The sequence below is a fragment of the Podarcis melisellensis genome, assembly GCF_964234715.1.
Source record: "Podarcis melisellensis genome assembly, chromosome: 3".
NCBI lineage: Eukaryota > Metazoa > Chordata > Lepidosauria > Squamata > Lacertidae > Podarcis > Podarcis melisellensis.
The window spans coordinates 11,886,736-11,906,926 of record NC_138530.1 but is presented as its reverse complement, the minus strand read 5'-3'; the positions used below and the strand labels follow the sequence as shown (position 1 = coordinate 11,906,926).

At 38.5% G+C, this 20,191-nt stretch overlaps 1 protein-coding gene across 5 annotated transcripts in view; it reads right to left on the bottom strand.

The window, feature by feature from the left end:
* Window positions 1-350: 350 nt before the first annotated feature.
* CCDC88A (coiled-coil domain containing 88A) overlaps window positions 351-20,191 on the bottom strand; it is a 74,788-nt gene continuing 54,947 nt past the window's right edge. The window contains exons 24-33 of one of the 5 annotated variants that reach the window (XM_081903591.1): window positions 19,666-19,758; window positions 19,311-19,525; window positions 14,863-14,946; window positions 12,909-13,112; window positions 12,568-12,639; window positions 11,610-11,690; window positions 9,870-10,138; window positions 7,738-8,218; window positions 2,675-2,776; window positions 351-1,468 (exon numbers count right to left, since the gene is read on the bottom strand). In XM_081903591.1, coding sequence (XP_081759717.1) covers window positions 2,712-2,776; window positions 7,738-8,218; window positions 9,870-10,138; window positions 11,610-11,690; window positions 12,568-12,639; window positions 12,909-13,112; window positions 14,863-14,946; window positions 19,311-19,525; window positions 19,666-19,758 — 1,564 coding nt within the window. In that variant the 3' untranslated portion in view covers window positions 351-1,468; window positions 2,675-2,711. Of the gene's footprint in view, window positions 1,469-2,674; window positions 2,777-6,129; window positions 6,861-6,918; window positions 8,219-9,869; window positions 10,139-11,609; window positions 11,691-11,955; window positions 12,387-12,567; window positions 12,640-12,908; window positions 13,113-14,862; window positions 14,947-19,310; window positions 19,526-19,665; window positions 19,759-20,191 lie in introns of those variants that run through there. The other 4 variants (XM_081903590.1, XM_081903588.1, XM_081903589.1 and 1 more) reach the window with 4 other exon arrangements.

The following is a 20,191-nucleotide window of genomic DNA, read 5'->3' as shown; positions in this document are numbered from 1 at the left end:
TAGAGCTGGGAGGGACCACAAGGGTCATCTAGTCCAACCCCTGGCAAAACAGGAAACTTTTGCCCAACATGGGGCTTGAACCCGCAACCCTGAGATGAGGCAAACCCAGCCAGCATCCATGTTGGCTGGGACTGATAGGAGTTGTAGACCAAAACATCTGGTGGGCCCCAGATTAGCAAGGGATGGGCTTTTAGATATAGTATAGCTCCTTGCAAATAGTTTGGCTGAAATAAAAAGGATGCCCATGTGCATAAATATTAGCAAGGTTGAATGAACCCAATGAGGTTAAATGGTTAAAATGTGATATATTGTCATGGAAATATTAATACATTTAGTGACTCGTAAGAAAATAAACCTTTGAAATTTAATATAAACCAGGATAATTTCATGTACATTTCCCAGGATTAACCAAATCTATTTTCCTGTGCTCTTTGCAAGAGTTTTAAGACAAATGCATACAACAAATATTTTTAAAGTACCAACAGCATTAATAAATCTTAATTCATATACAATTATAAGGAACAAAAAGGTGGAAATATTAGTAAGAGCCTTAATAAAAGGAATGGCTTCAAAATGCTTATCAGAACCTTGTTTACCTTCGTCTTCCCCCATAAAGCTTCCTCCTAAACCATAATAACCTAACAAAATCACAAATTAAAAAACACAAGTAAAAATACAAAATATTTAACTTAAAGACAGTTTTGTTCCAAAATTTGTATTTGTTGAAAACAGAGATTGTTTTATTGGACATAGAAAGTGCCAGGAATATTAATTCCATCGTTTCCCTGCCCCCACCCCACCCCAATTGTATTGTTTTGCAAAATAACTTGTTGCCTTGAAAACTCATGGAACAAAAAAAATTCATGTTGAGTGTGGATTAAAGTGTTTAGCTAATTTTTCAGGTACCTAAACAATTTCTTCTTGCCATTTGCACCAAAATAACCAGCATTTTACAAAGAGCAACATCATGCAAATTATGCAAACCAATAAAATAAGCTTGAGGGGTTCATTTTTGTACCTGTATTTACAACAAATTCCACAATATACTACAGCCTTCTCCCCTTTCAGATTTACAGAACTAAATATTGCTAATTATTAGCAGAAGCAGTAAGCAGTTGATGACTAGGGTTCATAAAGGAATGAAGAAAAAAAAGCAATTGAGTTCCTGGAGCAAATCTTGAGGCCATACAACCCTTGGTCGTTAGAGAGGTTAAAGCTGTCCTTTATTCAGTAGATCTTAACAGTGCAATGTGCAATAAATTCCTTCTTTAAAAAAATTCAGCAGGAGACACCAGCACAGCTCCTTGATTCAAGGAAAGAAGATGCATATTTCTTGATTGTTCGATTCATGTCGGCCTGTAAAAACCTTCAACTATTTTTAAAAACACAACATGATTCCTATAGCCGGATGCCTTGTTACTTCAGTAATAAAGGCTTCACACTGAGATACTGAAGGACACTTTTCTCTCTGTGTTCAAGTGAAAAGTAGAAAGAGAAGTAAACGTAAGAAAAGCTTAAAAGGATATAGAAGAGATATAAAAAAGTAAAGTGACTACAAGAACTAGGAGGACACAATAGAAATGGTTTAAGCAATGATTAAGAAGAAGGGAGACAGAATGCCAAGAGTAAAATATTATATAATGGCATCTGGGCACCACTGTTATAATTGAATCCTATACATGATTACCCAGAAACAAGTCCCATTATTTTCAATAGGACTTACATGTAAATGTGTATAGGATTGCAGCCTTTCAATTCCTGTAGCTATGCTTTTACATGCATACTATACAGGGCTGTGTAGTCTGGAAATCTGGAAGTCTCTGGAAGTCTCTGTGATTGACAGAGAAGAAAGCACAAGTGGTGCTGCTTGGGGTAGAACTCAAGTTTGATAATAATTCATGGCTGTTTTTTTAAAGATAGGGTTTCAAGTCCTTAGGACTGCAAAGATATGCTTGAAAACAAGTTTTTCTGGAACTGGAGGGGTGGGGGGCTGAACAGCATTCCCAATGTACACAAAGGGCCTGGGATACTTCTGTGCCCTCAACATAACTGAAATAAATCAAGCAAAATAGTAAAAATGACAGTTAAATAAAATAAGAAGCACTGCGCTTAATTTATTTAATTCGCAGAATCCAGAACCACAAAACTTAAACTGTTTCTGGGTGTAATTTTTTTTTTTAAAAATCTGTTTCTATGGAGTCTGCATGGCTCTGATCATATATCACGTTCTAAAATGGGTATTATTGTAGCCTCAAAATGGATATGCTTGAGAAAATGACCAGTATAAAAATGAGCAGTATAATACAGCTGGCTCTTCAGAGGCAGTTAACATAAAGGTTACACTGGCACAGGATTGCACAGGAGTCCCCAAATGAACAACGCATTGTCATTTTTTGGATAGTGACTTGCTACTATACACTGTGATTTATTATTGGAGACATATATGAGAAAAGCAAGGTGGATTTAGAAGACTGGACACTCCATGCCTGGGTAGATAAATAAGTGTCACATGCTGGCTTAGCTTGAATACAGTAAGCAAGATAGTGAGCCATTTAATGCAAGCGGTACGGACAACTGTTAATGCAAATTGCGCTTGTTTTCATTTATAAATGTTAGTTTTTTACTCCTCTGTAAATGAAAGCAATCTCATTTACATGTTGGGCAGAAAACTCACCACTTGGCCCACATCTCATGTAGTGGGGGTAATAGAATTAGGAGCTTTGTTGCTCCCTAGACCTGCTTTTTGAATTTCTGTTTTCTGGGTTAGCTTCCACATCTGCAGAAGAAAAGCATTTTGTGTTACTTGTTCAGCAAGGGAGGAAATTACCTGATGTTGCAACATATACTGTTAGGTACTACTGACCAAAAGTTCACAAAAATGGAGAGGAACAAAAAGGGAAGGTAGGAACACAACTGGAGGTGCTACAACTTTATTCTGTCAATAGACTACAATAACAGAACATTTAAGGAACTGTGCAGCAAAACATGTGCATTTGATTTATGCATCGTACCAACAAAGTCTGTAAAGCAGCAAATTATCCTTGCATGCAATAAAATGGAACATGCAAAATCAAATTATCTGAAATTAGCTCTTTGCTTAGAAAAGTAAGTCTTCAAGCAAGCCTTTCCTTGCAAGCAAAACAACTGTCCCAATTCACAAAACAATTAATCAAGTGCCTCATGCTTTTCTTGGGATGCTGGACTTGTATTTAATTCTTTTACTTAGGGTCAATTCATGCAATTTTTTAAAAAAGTGCACTGAAAGGCCCGTGTACAAAATCAACTATATACCGTATTTTTTGCTCACTTTTTCCCTCCTAAAAAGTAAGGGAAAATGTGTGTGTGTCTTATGGAGCAAATGCAGGCTGTGCAGCTATCCCAGAAGCCAGAACAGCAAGAGGGATTGCTGCTTTCACTGCGCAGCGATCCCTCTTGCTGTTCTGGCTTCTGAGATTCAGAATATTTTTTTTCTTGTTTTCCTCCTCCAAAAACTAGGTGCGTCTTGTGGTCTGGTGCGTCTTATAGAGTGAAAAATACAGTAATTCCTTTGTCACTCATTCAATTCCAAACACACCTACTAGGAAGTAAGTCCCATCAAACAAAGTGGGTCCACTTATAAAAGGAGAATGATGTCACAGTTAAGTTAGGTGACAGAAGCTCAATGCTAGTAACTGCTCCCTGGCCTGCAAGATCAGACTTGACCATCAGTAACACTATGGACAGAACAGTGTCATGTTGTCTGTGTGGGTTTAGACATCAGATTGTGTTGCCAATACAGCCTGTCCTCACAATGTTGCTCAGAGCTGGGACGAGTGATTTTGACACGCCTGCCTGGTGGAGTGCTACCAAGGGAACCTCGCCAAGACAGAGGTTCTGCCTAATACTAAAGGGTTGGGGATGACCTACTGCTACCCCAAAAAAATCAGAAAAGTTGCCCTCTGCACTATAAGCATCTGCTTGGAAGCAGTGAAAGCACCCATAGAGGCATATAAACAAAACCACATCAAATGCAAAATTGAAGACAGAAAGAACAGCACTGAAGAAAAGAGCTGAATATAGAATTAAAGAAAAAAACAGAAGGCAGGTTTAGTTCATACTTTCCTCAGGCGGGAAAAGCAAAACAAATTCTTACAGATACCAGTGCTGGAGTAGTCAGGAAGATACTGAGCGGAGAGGGGCCAAGCCCCTTGAATTCTACACCGTCAGGGCAATGGGCTGGTTTCTGACCAAAACATTTATCGGCTAGCCCTAATTGGTAGTGAATTCACACTTAATGGCACAGACCCTATATGTGGGACTGCACAGAGACCACAAAAGAAGAAGCAAGAAGTTATCAGCCAGCATTTACAGGACATTTTGTCAGTTGTGACAAGATTTTTTAGAAAAGTTTTATATCTGTGAAGGACTTTTTTTCCTGGCTTTTTCTCAAACATCACTGAATTCTTCATGTGTCACAAATGTAAATAATTAAGACAAAATGGAATTAAATTAGTTTGCATAAAATACTTCAGTTTAAAGGTGTAATTTAGTCATTTGTTCCTCTTGTCTTTTTAAGATGGGGACAAAAAAAAGCAAGTCCTTTGGTCCCTGGAGGTGGCCAGATAGCTGAGAACTACCGTATTTTTCGCTCTATAAGACACACTTTTCCCCTCCTAAAAAGGGGAAATGTATGTGCGTCTTATGGAGCGAATGCAGGCTGCGCAGCTATCGCTGAAACCAGAAGAGCAAGAGGGATTGGTGTGCACCGATCCCTCTTGCTCTCCTGGCTTCAGAGATAGCCTGGCAAAGCCTCCTGAGCGAAGAGGGAGTAGCGCTCCGTCTTCGCTCAAGAGGTTTGCATTGCTTTCTTGTTCCTTGTTTTCCTCCTTAAAAACTAGGTGCGTCTTATGGTTGGGTGCGTCTTATAGAGCGAAAAACACGGTTAGTGAGTTTTTCCTGTAGCATTCTGATTTTGCTGCTCCTGAGAGTAAAGCAGCAATCTTCAGTCTCCAAATAGGCTGCCAATCAAAATCAGGAAAGGCATTTTTCATTTTCCCAGAAATTTATTTTTCCTAATGCAACTTTTAAACAACTCACTTATTATAAGAAGAGTTTGGATTTGATATCCCGCCTTTCGCTCCCCTTCAGGAGTCTCAAAGCGGCTAACATTCTCCTTTCCCTTCCTCCCTCACAACAAACACTCTGTGTGGTGAGTGGGGCTGAGAGACTTCAAAGAAGTGTGACTGGCCCAAGGTCACCCAGCAGCTAATAACTTCTACTTTCCTAAAAAGAAACAGATGCATATTGAGGATCCAAAGAACTATAAAACTAAGTTTTGTGCATGCAAAGGGGCTTCGTGCTTATTTTCATGAACAACGGTCCACCACATCCCATGGCAAATCACTACTGAAGGTGAGGGAACTCTTAGAGATGGATAGTGTGATGTGGCACAGGGGTGTTCCTGCTGTTCAAAGAAGAAGAAATTCCAAATAGTTGTGCCCAAGCTTAAAGCATGCTGAAAGTAGCCCATGCTTTTACCTGAAGTACCTGTGGATTCTTATTCACTGAACGATTTTGGAATTTAACCCACAATAACTCTTTGCTTTCAAACAAGCTCATGTTGCATTAGGGTTTATTGCAACTACGAAAATTGGTTTAGATGCACCATGTTCTGGTCACTAGACTCTCAAGTTGTTCTGTAGTCCAAAATGTCTTTAAGCTTTTATTTCTTGAATAGTTAATCAATATAGGAAGCTGTCTTGACCAAAGCCAGTCCAATGATCCACCTAGCTCATTGCTGCCTGTACTGATACAGCAGTTCTCCAAGATTTCACATGGGAGTTGTTTCCCACCCTACCTGGAGAACCCAGAAGCTCCCTGAACCACAGGCTGTACTGTTTACTATTTTAGAAAATGAAGCATCTTGGCTAAGGGCAAAAAAGAAGGAAAAATAAAATAAAATCAGAGTTCTTTAAACCCAACTTTTAATATGGCATGGAATTCTACTTTCTCAAAGAAAGCTGTCAACCCAAGACCTTGGACATGTCTAAAGCAGCATTTTGGACCATCAGGCCAATTTAAAAAAAACATTTTGTGCATCATTTTCTAATTCACTATCACATCCCTGAACAGAAAATAAGAATACCGTAATACCAGTTTATTTTTTATTTTAATACACTGTAAAAATCCATTAAAAGCTATATAATAAAGATTCAGATAAAGCTCTATCGACGAGACAACACCATGACCATGTAAATACATCAAGCATGGGACGGGAAAAGCACATAAAAGGGAAAGATGAAGAGGGTCAACTTTTCCAACGAAACTACATTTAGTTATGTATCATTAAACAGAAAAGGCCCACTGTTTAGGATTCCAAACCTTGATGTTTTATCAGCATGAATGGTAGTACACATTCAGTGTGCAAACTATAGTCACTATTTTGAGAATGGCTCATTTATTAAGTAGAATTTGTATACGTCCAAAGTAAAAAGCTAGAGGTGCAGAGGGGCCTCCTGCAGTTTTTCACCAGCAAAACAGGGAAAGGACACTGATACAAAAAGGCCCCAATCCAGCTAAAGCTTGTCAAAGCTAAGATTTAATTCCAAACACACCTACTAGGAAGTAAGTCAAAAGTGAGGCTTACTTCCAAGTAAACATGCATGTAACTGATCTGTAAGCCACTAGGCAATGAGACTTGAGTCAGTTACAGCCGAGTTGGTTCCATTAATTTTATATCAGTCACAAGCAGCTTTAGTTGAATTGAGTCCAAAATGTATAATCTACATGATAAAGTGGACTCTGAAAGGAAGAAAAACTGAATGTACTGTTGCTGAAAGTTACCTGTTTTTTTGTGCTGTTTCTGGCACAGCACCATGCAACTGGTTAGCATGCATCCAGTAATGTATAGAAAATAAAATATTTATAACAAATAGAAAATAAAATACAGTTAGCTTTTATTATTAAGGCTTTTAAAAGGCATGCAGAAATTATACAGTGCAGTTAATGTTTCATGCAAGCTTTGGCATGGTTACAATTGTACATTCATTCACATGCTAAGGGGGTAAAGGTGAATTCTCCATCTCCATTTTGAGAAAAACTATGTACACCTAGTTACTATCATGGCTAGTAAAATTAAATATAGTCTAAATCTATTAACATTAACAAGAACATCCACAATGTGTAGCAGAGATTTACTTAATATTATATATGTTTATCATACACAACCATATTCATACCAAACAGTCTGAGTATCTTCAGAAACGGGTGATGGTATTTTACTATCACTAGCATTTGAATGGGTAAGTGGTGTAGATTCACCACTATTCTGACTCATCTCTACATTTCTGCCATCAGATGATTTCTGATTCTCAGAAGGTAGTTTGTGATCATTCTGTGGAGATTTCACAGATGAATCAAATGTCTTATCAGTTGTCTTTGATACAGGCATTTGGGGCAGTCCACTAACATTGCTGACTAATTCGGTGTTGAGGGCCAAAAATGGCCTGGACAAACGGACTGCAGACAACTTACCTATAATGCTTGTTGATGTGCCCATTTTCTCATTGTACACATTACTACAAGAAAATGTTTTAGTAATAGAATTTGTCTTGTCTGCTCTTGAACTCCTAGCCTTTTCTGATTTACATGTAGAATTATCTAGCGTAGCTATCCTACCCAAGTCATTTTCTGACGAGGTAACTGAAGGAAAAGGGGGATAATGAAAAACAGAGGAGTGTTGTTGGGGATTGTACTCACTAGAAGCTGATGGGACGCTTCTGTCACCTGTAGGTGGAGTTGGATCAATTGATACTGGCTGCCTAGTGTCCTTAGACAAAAAATCATGGATGCTTGTCCTCCGAGTCGTTCCTTCTGCAGTCGAAATCACACTGCTTGCACGAGGTAAAGTAGCATAAGGATTACAATCTTTTGATTGTCGTTGTGATTGTACACTTTCTTTAACAGACCTGGCCCTTCCTTTAGTGCCTGCTGTAAGCGTTTTTGAAGAGTTTGCAAAGTTGGCATCTTCCATTCTACGCGAGCTGGGCCTTGTAAGGTGTCCTTGTTTAGCTGACTTTCCATCGGAGAACTCCATTGTGGTTTTCACACTCTGTGATCTGGCAATACCACCGCTGCCTGATGACTGTTTTCTTAATTTATCTCTTCCGACTAATTCAGCATTTTCAGAAAAAAATTTCATCACTTCATCCAAAAGATTATCTTGGCTTGAGGACTTGAGCTGCAAAAGATATCCAAATAAGTTAATTCATTATCTGCTGCTTTGTTTCTTAATGTTTCTGCAAGAGAGTGTTTCATACTTCGACAGCACAAACATGCATAACCATGATGCAGTTCAAAATAATGGAAATCCTTGATACATATGGTATCACCCAGGTTTAGTAGTTTTACTTAATAATAGAAAAGCCACAATTTCTTTTTTCAATTTTAAATGCATAAACGTACTGAAAATAAACATTCCTACCTTGACATTTTGATTTCTGTGAATATTTCCATTTATTTTAACATTTACGCAAATATCCCTTCTCCTCCAACATCAAAAGGCTCAACCAATGATGGCCATTTCACTTTCAGATCTATCCCATAACTTTCTCACTGACTGTTTAAACAACTTCCTTAGCAATCTGAACATCATGTACAGGAGTGCCTAAGCCTGAAATCATTGTGTGGACTTCCGGATTTGGAATTGCCAGTTGGAGTCCTTGGAAAATATCCAAGATATAAGAAAAGAACAAGACCGCCTTTCCTTTTTAAGGCTCATTTAAGAACCAATCACCTAAACACAAATGCACCTTATTTCAGACGGATTGTGGCATTTGAGCAGTCGCCAGGCAAAAAGTTTATACTGTTATTAATAAATAGCTGAGAAAATGAGTGGGTCTGTTTCAAAACAGTGGAAAAGGTAATAAATTGATTGTATACCCATATTATCTATCTTTGAAAAGGCTATTATATGTGAGACCGGACAGACAAGAATTAAATTATTCCAATTTAAAAAATAAACACCGAAATCACATTATTATTTAAATTAAGTACATCATTTTATTCCAAGGTTATTTTAATGCTTTAGAACTTGGCATCAGCATACAGCCACTTGTTTCCTTGATACAGAAATAGAATGGGCTGGAAGACACAGTTCAATCATGATGGCAAATACACACTGGAGATTTTGGGGTGGGTAGGTGAAAATGCTATAGTCAGATAGCTCTTCAATTAGTCTTTATCTCTTCAGTGCAAAGCACGTGGTTAAGACACAGTCCAAAGCATTTCACAAGCAATGCAGAAAAGTCGAGATTAAAAGTGTAACTTTTGAGTTGCTTTGGCTATGGTACTGTCTGAAGATAAATGTAATCTGCCATGGGTGTTGGAAAAATTCTTTAGAGCTTGCAAATACCCACCCCATTGCTCTTTGGATCACAGACTGCAGCAGACCTGACAACAATTTTGTGTAGGCCTTTTGTGTAGTACTATTGACTCACTATTGGGGTCACGAAGAGGGGGACATGACTAAACGACTAAACAAAAACAACAACGACTCACACCTTATAGTTTTGGTTCAGAGAATGAGCACCCACACTCTGCCTAAGAAAAATTAATTTATATTTATAAATTAGCTCATTCATTCCTGAAAGACTGCTCTACAGGAGATTTGCTCTTCTCTCAGAAAAGGTTCGTTTTCTCTTTCCCTGTCTCATAATGTTACTTAAATTCCTGCCCTATGTGTCAATTAATTTTCCCAACCAACTTAATTCTGAATTCTGGCCTTTACAAATGTAAAGTCACCACCAGATTTTCTTGTGCAACCTAAAAAGTGCACTAAGTTTTGCAGCTTTATGTTTTGCCAAGTGAAATTAAGTAGCTTTTCAACGTACCTCAGCCGAAGTACCTTTATTACTTTCTTCCAAGAACTGCTGCAGAGTAACCACTTCACTTCCAGGGGAGTCCGTTTTAATTCTGTGCGTTCCTTGTCTATCCATTGTTTCTGACATTTTAGGATGGAGCATGGGGCTAGACCTGGCATGGCTTTTCAAATACTGGATGGGACTGCTGCTGCTGCTGGACCATGCGTCATGCTCATGAAGCAGGCTAAATTCTCCACTGCTGTGGCTTTGTGGCCTGCTTTGGTTAGTAACTGTGCCTGCTTTAGGGATAAACAGTATTGTCATCTTTATTATGCACGCTATATTATTTTTAAACATTAACAATGCATTATTGGATGTTTTTCCTTTGTCACATTGAAGAAGCATTTGTCATAAGGTACTAAAAAACCTATGGGGAAGCCATATGAGAAATAAAAGTTAGTTCCCTTGCCTTACCTAGTAAGGTTCTTCAATGTGACATGACATGTTTCCAATTAAACACCACCACCAAATAACTTTGAATGTTTAATCTTTCTCAACAAAATGAGATCCCAGACATTAAATATGACCCAGTTCAGCAACAAAGTTGACATCCGCTACTATTTATGACATATGGCAAAAGGTAAAAATATAAAAGATGGAATGCAAATAATTTATTTTCAGATTGATCAAGAAATATTCTTCGAGAAAGGTTTCTTAAAAATGCATTCCGTCAAATGCCTGTATCAGTTTGTCATGACTTGGAGCAGAAACATCCCATTTTGCACGGAGTAAAGGTTGAAGAAATGCCAGTTCACATTGTTTCCTTAAACAGATACAAATCAACCAACTGGAAGCTGCCCTTTGTGTTATTTTGAATTATTATTATTTTGAAGAAAAACAAGCAGCATACACTATCAATGCTACTGAACTACATCATGCACTACTGCAAGGAATTGTTTATACTGGAAAATCACAAACATTTTAGAAGACCTATCCATATTTTCCACTGAGCAGATACTATCTAGAAATACAGTGAAATGAATTAAATGAAGTTTAAATAATCCCTTATAAGGCAGTGACTGCTAGAAATCTTCCAGTTTTGCCTTGCATACAACTGTTTTACAACAGAAGAGGAAACAGACCATCCTGTCAGGTGTATCTCAAAGCAGATGACCAGAAAAAGCTGAGTGTTATCATTTGTCCCTTTGGTTCTACTCATTTGCAACACAACAGCATTAATTCCTCTCTAGAACTATCCATGTATTTATTCTTAATTTGTAGGCAAGTGGCACTTTCATTTGAAGAAAACCAAAGAATACAGATTCACATCTGATTCAAGAGGTCTTATTCCAAGACATTTGCCTGGCAATGAGTTTACTACAACATGGTTAGTAAAAATGGCCTATGTGTCTTCTGCCCAGAATGTAATTTGCTGTTATATTAGAAATGTTGTTTTTCTGTCTTAATATGACATTTGTTTGCAGGCTAAAAAGGATTTGAAAGCATTATTCATATTTTGTTTTATGTGAGCTGCAAGGCATTGCCATGTATCTGAATACACTACTACACTACATGGGTGGATGAATATCTGCAACGTCCTGCATTAATTTACTTTTCCTACATCAGACATGTGACCCACCTTATTCCAGAGCTTCATCTAAAAAGGAATGAAATGATGAAAGGAAAGGAAAACATGCCCTGAATTCTCTCCCTCCCTGCCCTGGAAATGTGAGGAATGAAGCAGATGTGTCAATTTGCCTGGAAGCATACCTTTGACTTCATGGAGTGAGGCATTATTATTGCTATTGCTAGTGGATGTTCTGCCACTATCAAGGCTGGCTGGTCTGGAAGCTAAATGGAAAAAAACCAGTAGATTGCATGAAGCACATACCATAGCAGATGACACTGTGCCTAGTACATTCTGATCACAGAATGCTCTGAGGCAGGAAATCATGCACTACTGATATCGCACAAGCTGAACATGTCCACTGTCAAAGTGTGGATTTTCGCAGGTGGGAAAAGATGGTGTCCCCAGGCAGCCCAAGTCAGCACTTTAGGAAAGTACACTAGACAAGCGAGCAGGTTAGCAAAAGAAGGAACAGAGAAACAAAATACATGTTTTGAATTGTATCAGGTTTATTGATGGGAATAACCAAGGTTTTAAAGAAAAATGGCACCAACATGCAGAAATCTGGTTGCGGTTAAGGCACTTACAAAAGATTTTGACACGGAACTCTGCACATTACAGAAATGTCACCGACAGGAAGAGAAAGAACATCTGCTCAGGAATGTTCTTTACTCCTAACCAAAGCAGGCGCAGAAGCAGTGTTAAAGGGTTTTAGAAACTGCACTACTGTGATTCAAATTTAACGGAAGTATTTTACAACTATGCCAAAATTTGATAGAGGAAAAATACATTTATTAATAAGATGAATTTTGAAAAGAAGATTTCATAAGCTGAAAGTTCTCACAATTGAACTCAGGACTGATGGAGAGGAGAGAAATTTGGGTCCTGTTCAGGTGCACTTCATACTGAATAGGTTTGTTCTGTTTAAGAGTGAAATCAGAGTGAAAGAAATGGAAAAGTTCCCATACAATTAGATGAGATGAGATGTAAGGAAAGAGTACAAACATGCACACTTGCAACGCAGGTCATTTTCTATTTCTGGATAAACTTTACTAGCATTTCCGTAGTAGGTCTGCTACTCCTTTAAAGCACAAATCTTACCATGAATTCTTGATCCTGTACTAGAATCATCACTAATTCCTTGTGGACTTACATCTTCAAAAGATGTAGCATCTAAAGGGGAAACAAGCACAATTTTGTTGCAAAAACAGACCTTTGAATTTATCATCTCTAAAACACAAGAAATTTTTTATGGCTCATTGATCCCCACAAAAGTTTACAAATACAACTAGTTTCCCCATCCTAATATTCCACAAGTCTGCAAATCAAATATTCCAGTTATTTGCTGGAAAAGAATGTGAAATATGGAGCACAAACAGTTTCCAATAACGCTACGGTTACCAACACAACCACACCACAGCGTGAAAAGGTTCTACCTATACCTTTATTATTAAGCAACTGCTTGGATCTCAAGCCTGCAGCAGAGTTGACAGTTGCAAAGTTGATGGATGTAGTAGAGAAGGCCATAGATCCCAATTCTTTTCTCCTTTTACCCGTAGATATATCATCAGGACCCTCCAGATGCTCAGAACTACCTGTCCATTGTCCTCCTGCTAGGACCATGGACTGCACCAGGTCATTCATGGCTGGGATGCAAATGAAAGCAAATGAATCAGCATGGTTCAATGTTTTTTAAAAGTTTTATTTTGTACTGTAAAATGCTTCATTTACCTAAGCATCAAGGCATACTGAAAGCTACAGTCCACAAGTTTCTACATGTTAAAACATGCAATTGGCTGAATGAATGAAAAGTGTTAAAAAGCCAAAGCCTCCTTGTACAGATGATTTTATTGCTTTTTATTAGCTACAACCGCCATGCTTGTGCTGGAGTGCTATACAATAAATAAATATATGTTAGAAGCTCTGATATGTTTCGCAATGAAAAATGGAATGAACAGGGAAAGATGAGCAGAAGTGCTAATACAAAGTCAGTGTTGGCAATGATAAGGGGTCCTTCAGTGCAGGTTTTTGCAGGAATAATATTTATTGCATGACAATAGAGGAAAGTGTTTAAAATAAATGTGTCCTCTCCCAACTTTCCCAAGAGCATTTCACTGAAGAAATGACAAAGAATACCTGATTTCCCCACCCCACTCCTTCAACTAAGAATGGTAAAACATTTCTAAGGAATAACAGGTCACCGTTTATTTATTTTGTAAGCAAATGATTTTCTAGATTTGTACTGAGGTGTTTATAAAACTGATTACTAGGAGTGGAATTCAAAATGTGCAAATGCATTGAGTGCACTATATCTTTATAAATACACACACATAACATATATATGTGCATATAATTCCCAGAACTTGAACCTATAAATGTGTGTTCATTGTGTGTGTAGATAGATGTATGCATATTCCCTGGTCCTGAATGGGGTAACTGTGCCCCTGAAGGACCAGGTGCGCAGCCTGGGAGTCATTTTGGACTCACAGCTGTCCATGGAGGCACAGGTTAAATCTGTGTCCAGGGCAGCTGTGTACCAGCTCCATCTGGTATGCAGGCTGAGACCCTATCTGCCTGCGGACTGCCTCGCCAGAGTGGTGCATGCTCTGGTTATCTCCCGCTTGGACTACTGCAATGCAGTGGGGCTACCTTTGAAGGTGACCCGGAAACTACAACTAATCCAGAACGCAGCAGCCAGACTGGTGACTGGGAGCGGCTGCCGAGACCATATAACACCGCTCTTGAAAGACCTACATTGGCTCCCAGTACATTTCCAAGCACAATTCAAAGTGTTGGTGCTGACCTTTAAAGCCCTAAACAGCCTCGGTCCAGTATACCTGAAGGAGTGTCTCCACCCCCATCGTTCTACCCGGACACTGAGGTACAGCACCAAGGGCCTTCTGGCGGTTCCCTCACTGCGATAAGCCAAGTTACAGGGAACCAGGCAGAGGGCCTTCTTGGTAGTGGCACCCTCCCTGTGGAATGCCCTCCCACCAGAAGTCAAAGAGAACAACAACTCCAGACTTTTAGAAGACATCTGAAGGCAGTCCTGTTTAGGGAAGCTTTTAATGTTTGATGTATCACAGTATTTTAATATTCTTTTGGAAGCCGCCCAGAGTGGTTGGGGAAACCCAGCCAGATGGGCGGGGTATAAATAATAAATTATATTATTATTATTATTATTATATGAATACATATACATTTTTATACACCCCAAGAGTTATGTATAGTGAGTGCCAAGGTGTTTAGAAACATTGCTTCAGCTCCTTGTATTATAGCAGGACCTGCACTTTGCAAAATAGGAAAAACAGCGCAGTCCACGGAAAGGTTAGTGAAAGTAGTAATAGAAGCCAGTGTAGCCATTTAAAAAGAAGCTGAACTGTCATAAAGTCTTACACATGGAGCGACGGTAGAAGGCCTTCATTTTGTCTTTTTCCTTCGGTCTGTTCCTCAAAAAGGGCAGTCTTTTCAGTGCAACCACTTTTATGTCATAGCATAAGGAAAAACGGAAACGGGAAGATGAAAGAAAAAGGGGAGAAGAACAGATGGAAGTTAAATGTTGAAACTAAGGACAGAAATGAATGCTTGAGTTTCCGCTAGGTGCACTTTATTTACTAAAAGCTATTAATCTCATGTTGCTGAATGGCAATGGATATGAAGCCTTCACTGTGGAACTATCCAAGGAAACGCTGGAAACCATGCCTGAGGAATATAAGGAACTTTCACAGTTCACAACTATTGGATGTCTTAAAAACCAAGCAAAAAAAAGATATAAAAAGAAGCCAAACCCAGGCACAAAAATTATGGGCAAGGAGTCAAAAACCAGCAAGCAGGTTTCCTGAGATGGAAAGGTATACTGGAAAAAAAAAAGTTCACTTGGTTTATCAAAGTATCTTTCAATAAGCACTACTTTCATTTCTTGCTGACCAAGCAGTCATTGTATTTTTCACATTAATGACTTGTTTTAAATTGTATTAATGTGAACTCATCTTAGTTGATTTAACTTCCAAGAACAGCAGTATCTAACCTTTACCTCCTTTTACACACCATCTGAACATATGATCAAGAAATTATTGGAATGGAGTGCAGAATACTGTAATATTCTGACTGATTACCGCTTTAATTAAGAATTATTGGTTAAATGACATACCATACTGCTACGGGGTGTGAAGTGGGGGGAGGCACCAAACAGAAAAATGACAGAACAAAGAAACAAACAGAACAGTGACAGTGCGGGAACATTAAAAAGCAAACATGTATTAACTGCAGTGAGAATTTTAAATTGCATGTTACAGAAAGCTTTCACATGTTTGCTTGTGGCAGGGTTGAAACCCTATACAAGAAGACCTTGTAATAAAGCAAACATTTGCATTTCAATGTGGCATTATTACTAATCCAGTGCAAAAGATGTAAGCCATGAGTGTACATACAAGCCCTTCATCTCAGTCAAGGAGTCATCCAGTATTATCTATGTATGTTCATTCATGAATAAGTTCCACCGTGATAAATGGTGTTTACTTGCAGTAAAACAAGCTGAATGAGAAGAGACGGATTTTCACTTACACATGACCTGTTTCCTCATCTGCGTGCTGTGCACATGTGAAGGAGCATTGCCACAGCATGCTTAGTGCAGTGTCCTAGAAGGCATGCCACAGGCGTTCTTCTCTGCTAAACCAGTTGACACCTTGTGTAGCAACTACGGGTGGAAATACATGTTTTCAACAAACATGTATTCCAAAACCCTTCTTTGCAGAGATAGCATGAATGCATTGTATAATATGATAATCTATGTGCATATGGTTAAGCCTTCCAGTGCATGCCAATCCCACCCCCTGCAAATGCTTTTGGTTCCTCTTCAGCCAAACCTGCTCCCACTTTTGGTAACTGGCTGGGAGCGGTGATAATAGAAGCATTCAAAGATGTCCTAGACCTAGAAGCAATAAACTGGCTGGCTGAAGAGGAGTTAAGTATCAGCCCAGCAGGGATCAGCAGTATAAAGGGAAACAAACATGTGATGGATATTCCATGCTTCCCCTGAAATGTGTAGTAAAGTATCATTTACAAGAGTAAAATATCAAATCAAAGTGTGTTACTATGGAAGGTTAACTTTTCTCACATTCAAATCTTTCTCCACAATTTTGGATAAAAACCTCACCTTTTCATTTTGTCTAAAAAGTAATGAAATGGAAACAGAGACTTGTGGCACCATAAAGAATAAAATACTTATTGTGGAATGAATCACTGAGTCTTTAAAAGGTGCCACAACACTCTGTTGGTTTTGCCGCAACATACTGAAATGGTGCGCCCTGTGGAGGTGGAATAGAAGAATTTAAAATTTGTATACATATTTTGATTAAAAAAGGTTATCTGAGTTGTCTGAAAAAAGTTGCAAGAGAATTGTGGGAAGAGAAAGACTGCAAAAAGCACATAGAAAAAAATATATTGGGCAAGTCAAAATAAATTCATATCTATTGAATACTCCTTCAGTTTTGATATCCTGTCCCTTCATCACGGAAGTAACTCCCACACATAGATTAGCTACTGCTGACAGCCATCATGAGTGGACAGCTCTGATTCCCCTTGGCAGGAGTGCTTTCACAATATCTTCTAAAGAGAAAAGGGTCTAACTCAAGGTAAAGGCATGATCTTGTAGCAAATATGTCGCTGGCACCCAAACCATTGGATGTAAATGTATTACCTACATTTTCACAAAATATGCAAATGATATATTTCTTATTCATAACAAAATTCTATGGAAACTGATGCTGAAGAAATGGTCCACAAATACAAATGATCAGATAGGTTTCTCTGTGTGAGGAAATGTAAGTAAGTTATGTGCTGATCAGATACAAGTAACACATCATAAAGAAAAATACAAATAATTTTGGACATATTTTCTAGTTCAGTCGCTACCTAATAATTACCAGTGAAAATATACTGAACACACACATAAACTGCAACCCACAAATCAGTTATATAATAGTATGTGGGTCCATGTGGGTCCATGGTCTTAAATAGAAATTCTACTTTATCTCTGGAACATAACTGATCCCAGTGCAAGAGGGAGGTGGAGCAATGAAATTTTTTCGTAATGACTGCACATTTACTGAGCATCAGGATACAAATTTGGAGGAATAAACTGATTAACTGAAGATGATCTGGGAAAAAGAAATGTAGCTCCCAGTGGATTTCCCAAGGGGATTTATCTCATGACAGAAAAAAGATTCCCTGCCGATCACAAACCTTTTGAAAGGAATAATTTAAGGAATACTTTTAAAGACTATTTAGCAATTCTTCAATGCTTAGCAATTCTTCAGACCTAACTAGCCTTCCTACCTGATAATGCTAATGGTGGGCGGGGGGGGGGGGGAATCGCCACACTTTCTCCTCCAAATATACCTGACATTTGCTGCAATGTTTAAAAGTATCCCCATCAGAATGGAAATTATCTGTGCAGCAATTGAACAACACATGCTGATTACTCTAGATCACTAAGAGCAAACAATCTTCTAGATTGTGAAAGTAAAAATCTTTGTAGTTAGGAGGACAGCAATTGTGGACCAGATATCATGACAGGCAACTACTCAACTAATATGGGACCTAAATTAAGATGTAAAACGCTAGGCTAGTACAAAGGCTGGTCAAAGTCTTCTCTTCCACAGAATTACCGCAGTTTCTCTCCTCTTTTAGTTCGCACAGCAAATGTAATCTTCAATCATTAGTAGATCAGTAATGAATAAAAACTGTAAAAACAATTACTCAACTAAAGAGTTAAACATACTATGAAGCAGAACGTTATTTCTAATGTTTGTACAGAAATCTATATAATCAAAGCACGCATCATTTGGGGTTTGATTCTTTTCCAGCCTGATCAAACGGAAGAATGTTTACACACATTTTGATACCATGTAAAAACATCAAAGACATTCATTTAAAAAACAACACCGTGTCTGCCACTCGGTCTTATTGTTCTAACAGATCTTATTTTCAAGATTCCCCCAGAACAGGTTTAGGGGGCATGCAGTGCTTCTAGTACAAGTGGACATAAATATCTCACTTGATGCTATGCTGAATTCCATGTTGAATTCCACTGTAAATATTTGCTTTGATATGGCGCTCAAAAACAATAATATGATTACTTAAGGTTCAAAATTCTATTCCAAAGCAATGTTGGTACAATGAAATGCTGTTAACGATATAGTGTCACACACCCTGTGTCAGCACAGCCTGGCATACCAGTGAATTGAAAGCAGAATGTGATGTAAAGGTACGGGTTAAAAGGAGTGGAAGAAGAGCTATTACACAGCTGGACCTCTTGCTTCTAGAGTATATATAATGGATGCAGCTACTCTCAAGAACCTGCTGACCAGAGCTATGCATGACACTGAAGCTTTGCAAGGCAGATCGATACAGCACAGTCCCCCTTCCATGCAGTATGCCCATAGACATGCAGAAACACACAACCAATTCATCAGCAGTATGAAGATGCTGATAAGGAAGCATGTTACAGGGAACTCTTCACACGCCAAGAGTAGAAACGTAATAAGTGGATGAAAAGAAACAGTACAGAAAAGAGCAATGGTTATGGGTAAAGAAGGGGTGCCAATTTCACCTCTACAGTCAGCTCAGACCAAATTTTTCACTGTCAGTAAATATTGCACCCCTAAAAAACTTTAAAGAGCATTCCTCTGCTGTAGAGCTTGATTCTCCATCCTTGAGCCTACAGGAACATGAGCAAAATACTTTTAAGCAAACTTCCTCCAAGGGTATTTTGAACCTTTTCACCGCATCAGGAAGTACTGCATGACACACTACCCCTTACAAAAATTAAGCAATTTACTCACTGCTGCTTTTCTTAGCCCCCACGGTCTGACCATCTTCCAGGGAATTTGAGCCCACTGAGGAACTATCTTGACTGTCCTGGTGTGGCAGCTGAAGAAATCCTTCACTAGATTCTGAGCGGGTTGGTGTCAGAGTTAGAGACTTGAGGCGTTCTCGGTTAATATCCTTCTTTGATTTTATCAGTTTCCTCATTTTCAGAGTAATCCAATTACCTCTCCTTTTGGAGAAATGAAGAATGCTATATTTAGAACAAATTCTTGCAAATATTATAAAACAATTAGTTTATTTCTTTAACTAACATACACTGGCACATTTCTGGCAAAGAAAGAGGGAGAGAAATATGTGGTCATGCATTACCTTCTTGGAGGAGATGGTTCATAAAACTTATACTGATCCATAATCTTTTCTTCCAATTTCTCTTTTTGTCTTCTCAATTCATTTAGCTTGTCACTGTGAACAAAAGGTAATTGACATGTTAGAAGGCATGTATGTTTCTAAAATATGTTTTTCCTTTGTATCAGTGTGCCTCAGCGACTTTTTAGGACATGTGTGTTTAAATGCAGTTTGCATTGCATCAGGGCAGTTTACATCAACATTTTGCCAGAACTCAAGTCACAATATTTTATTTTTAGGGAAATATGGGCACTATGTAGAATGCGAGAAGGTGTTAGAATAATGTGCTGGGCATATGACAAGATGTTTCTATACACATGTCACTCAAAGGATCACAGGAAGCTGCCTTATACAACATCAGACCGTTACATCCATGTAGCACAGGACTGGCAGCAGCTCTCCAGGATATCCAGAGGAGATTCTCCTAGCCCTACCTGGGAAAACTAGGAATTGAACCTGGTAACTTCTGTATGCATTCTAACACTGAGCT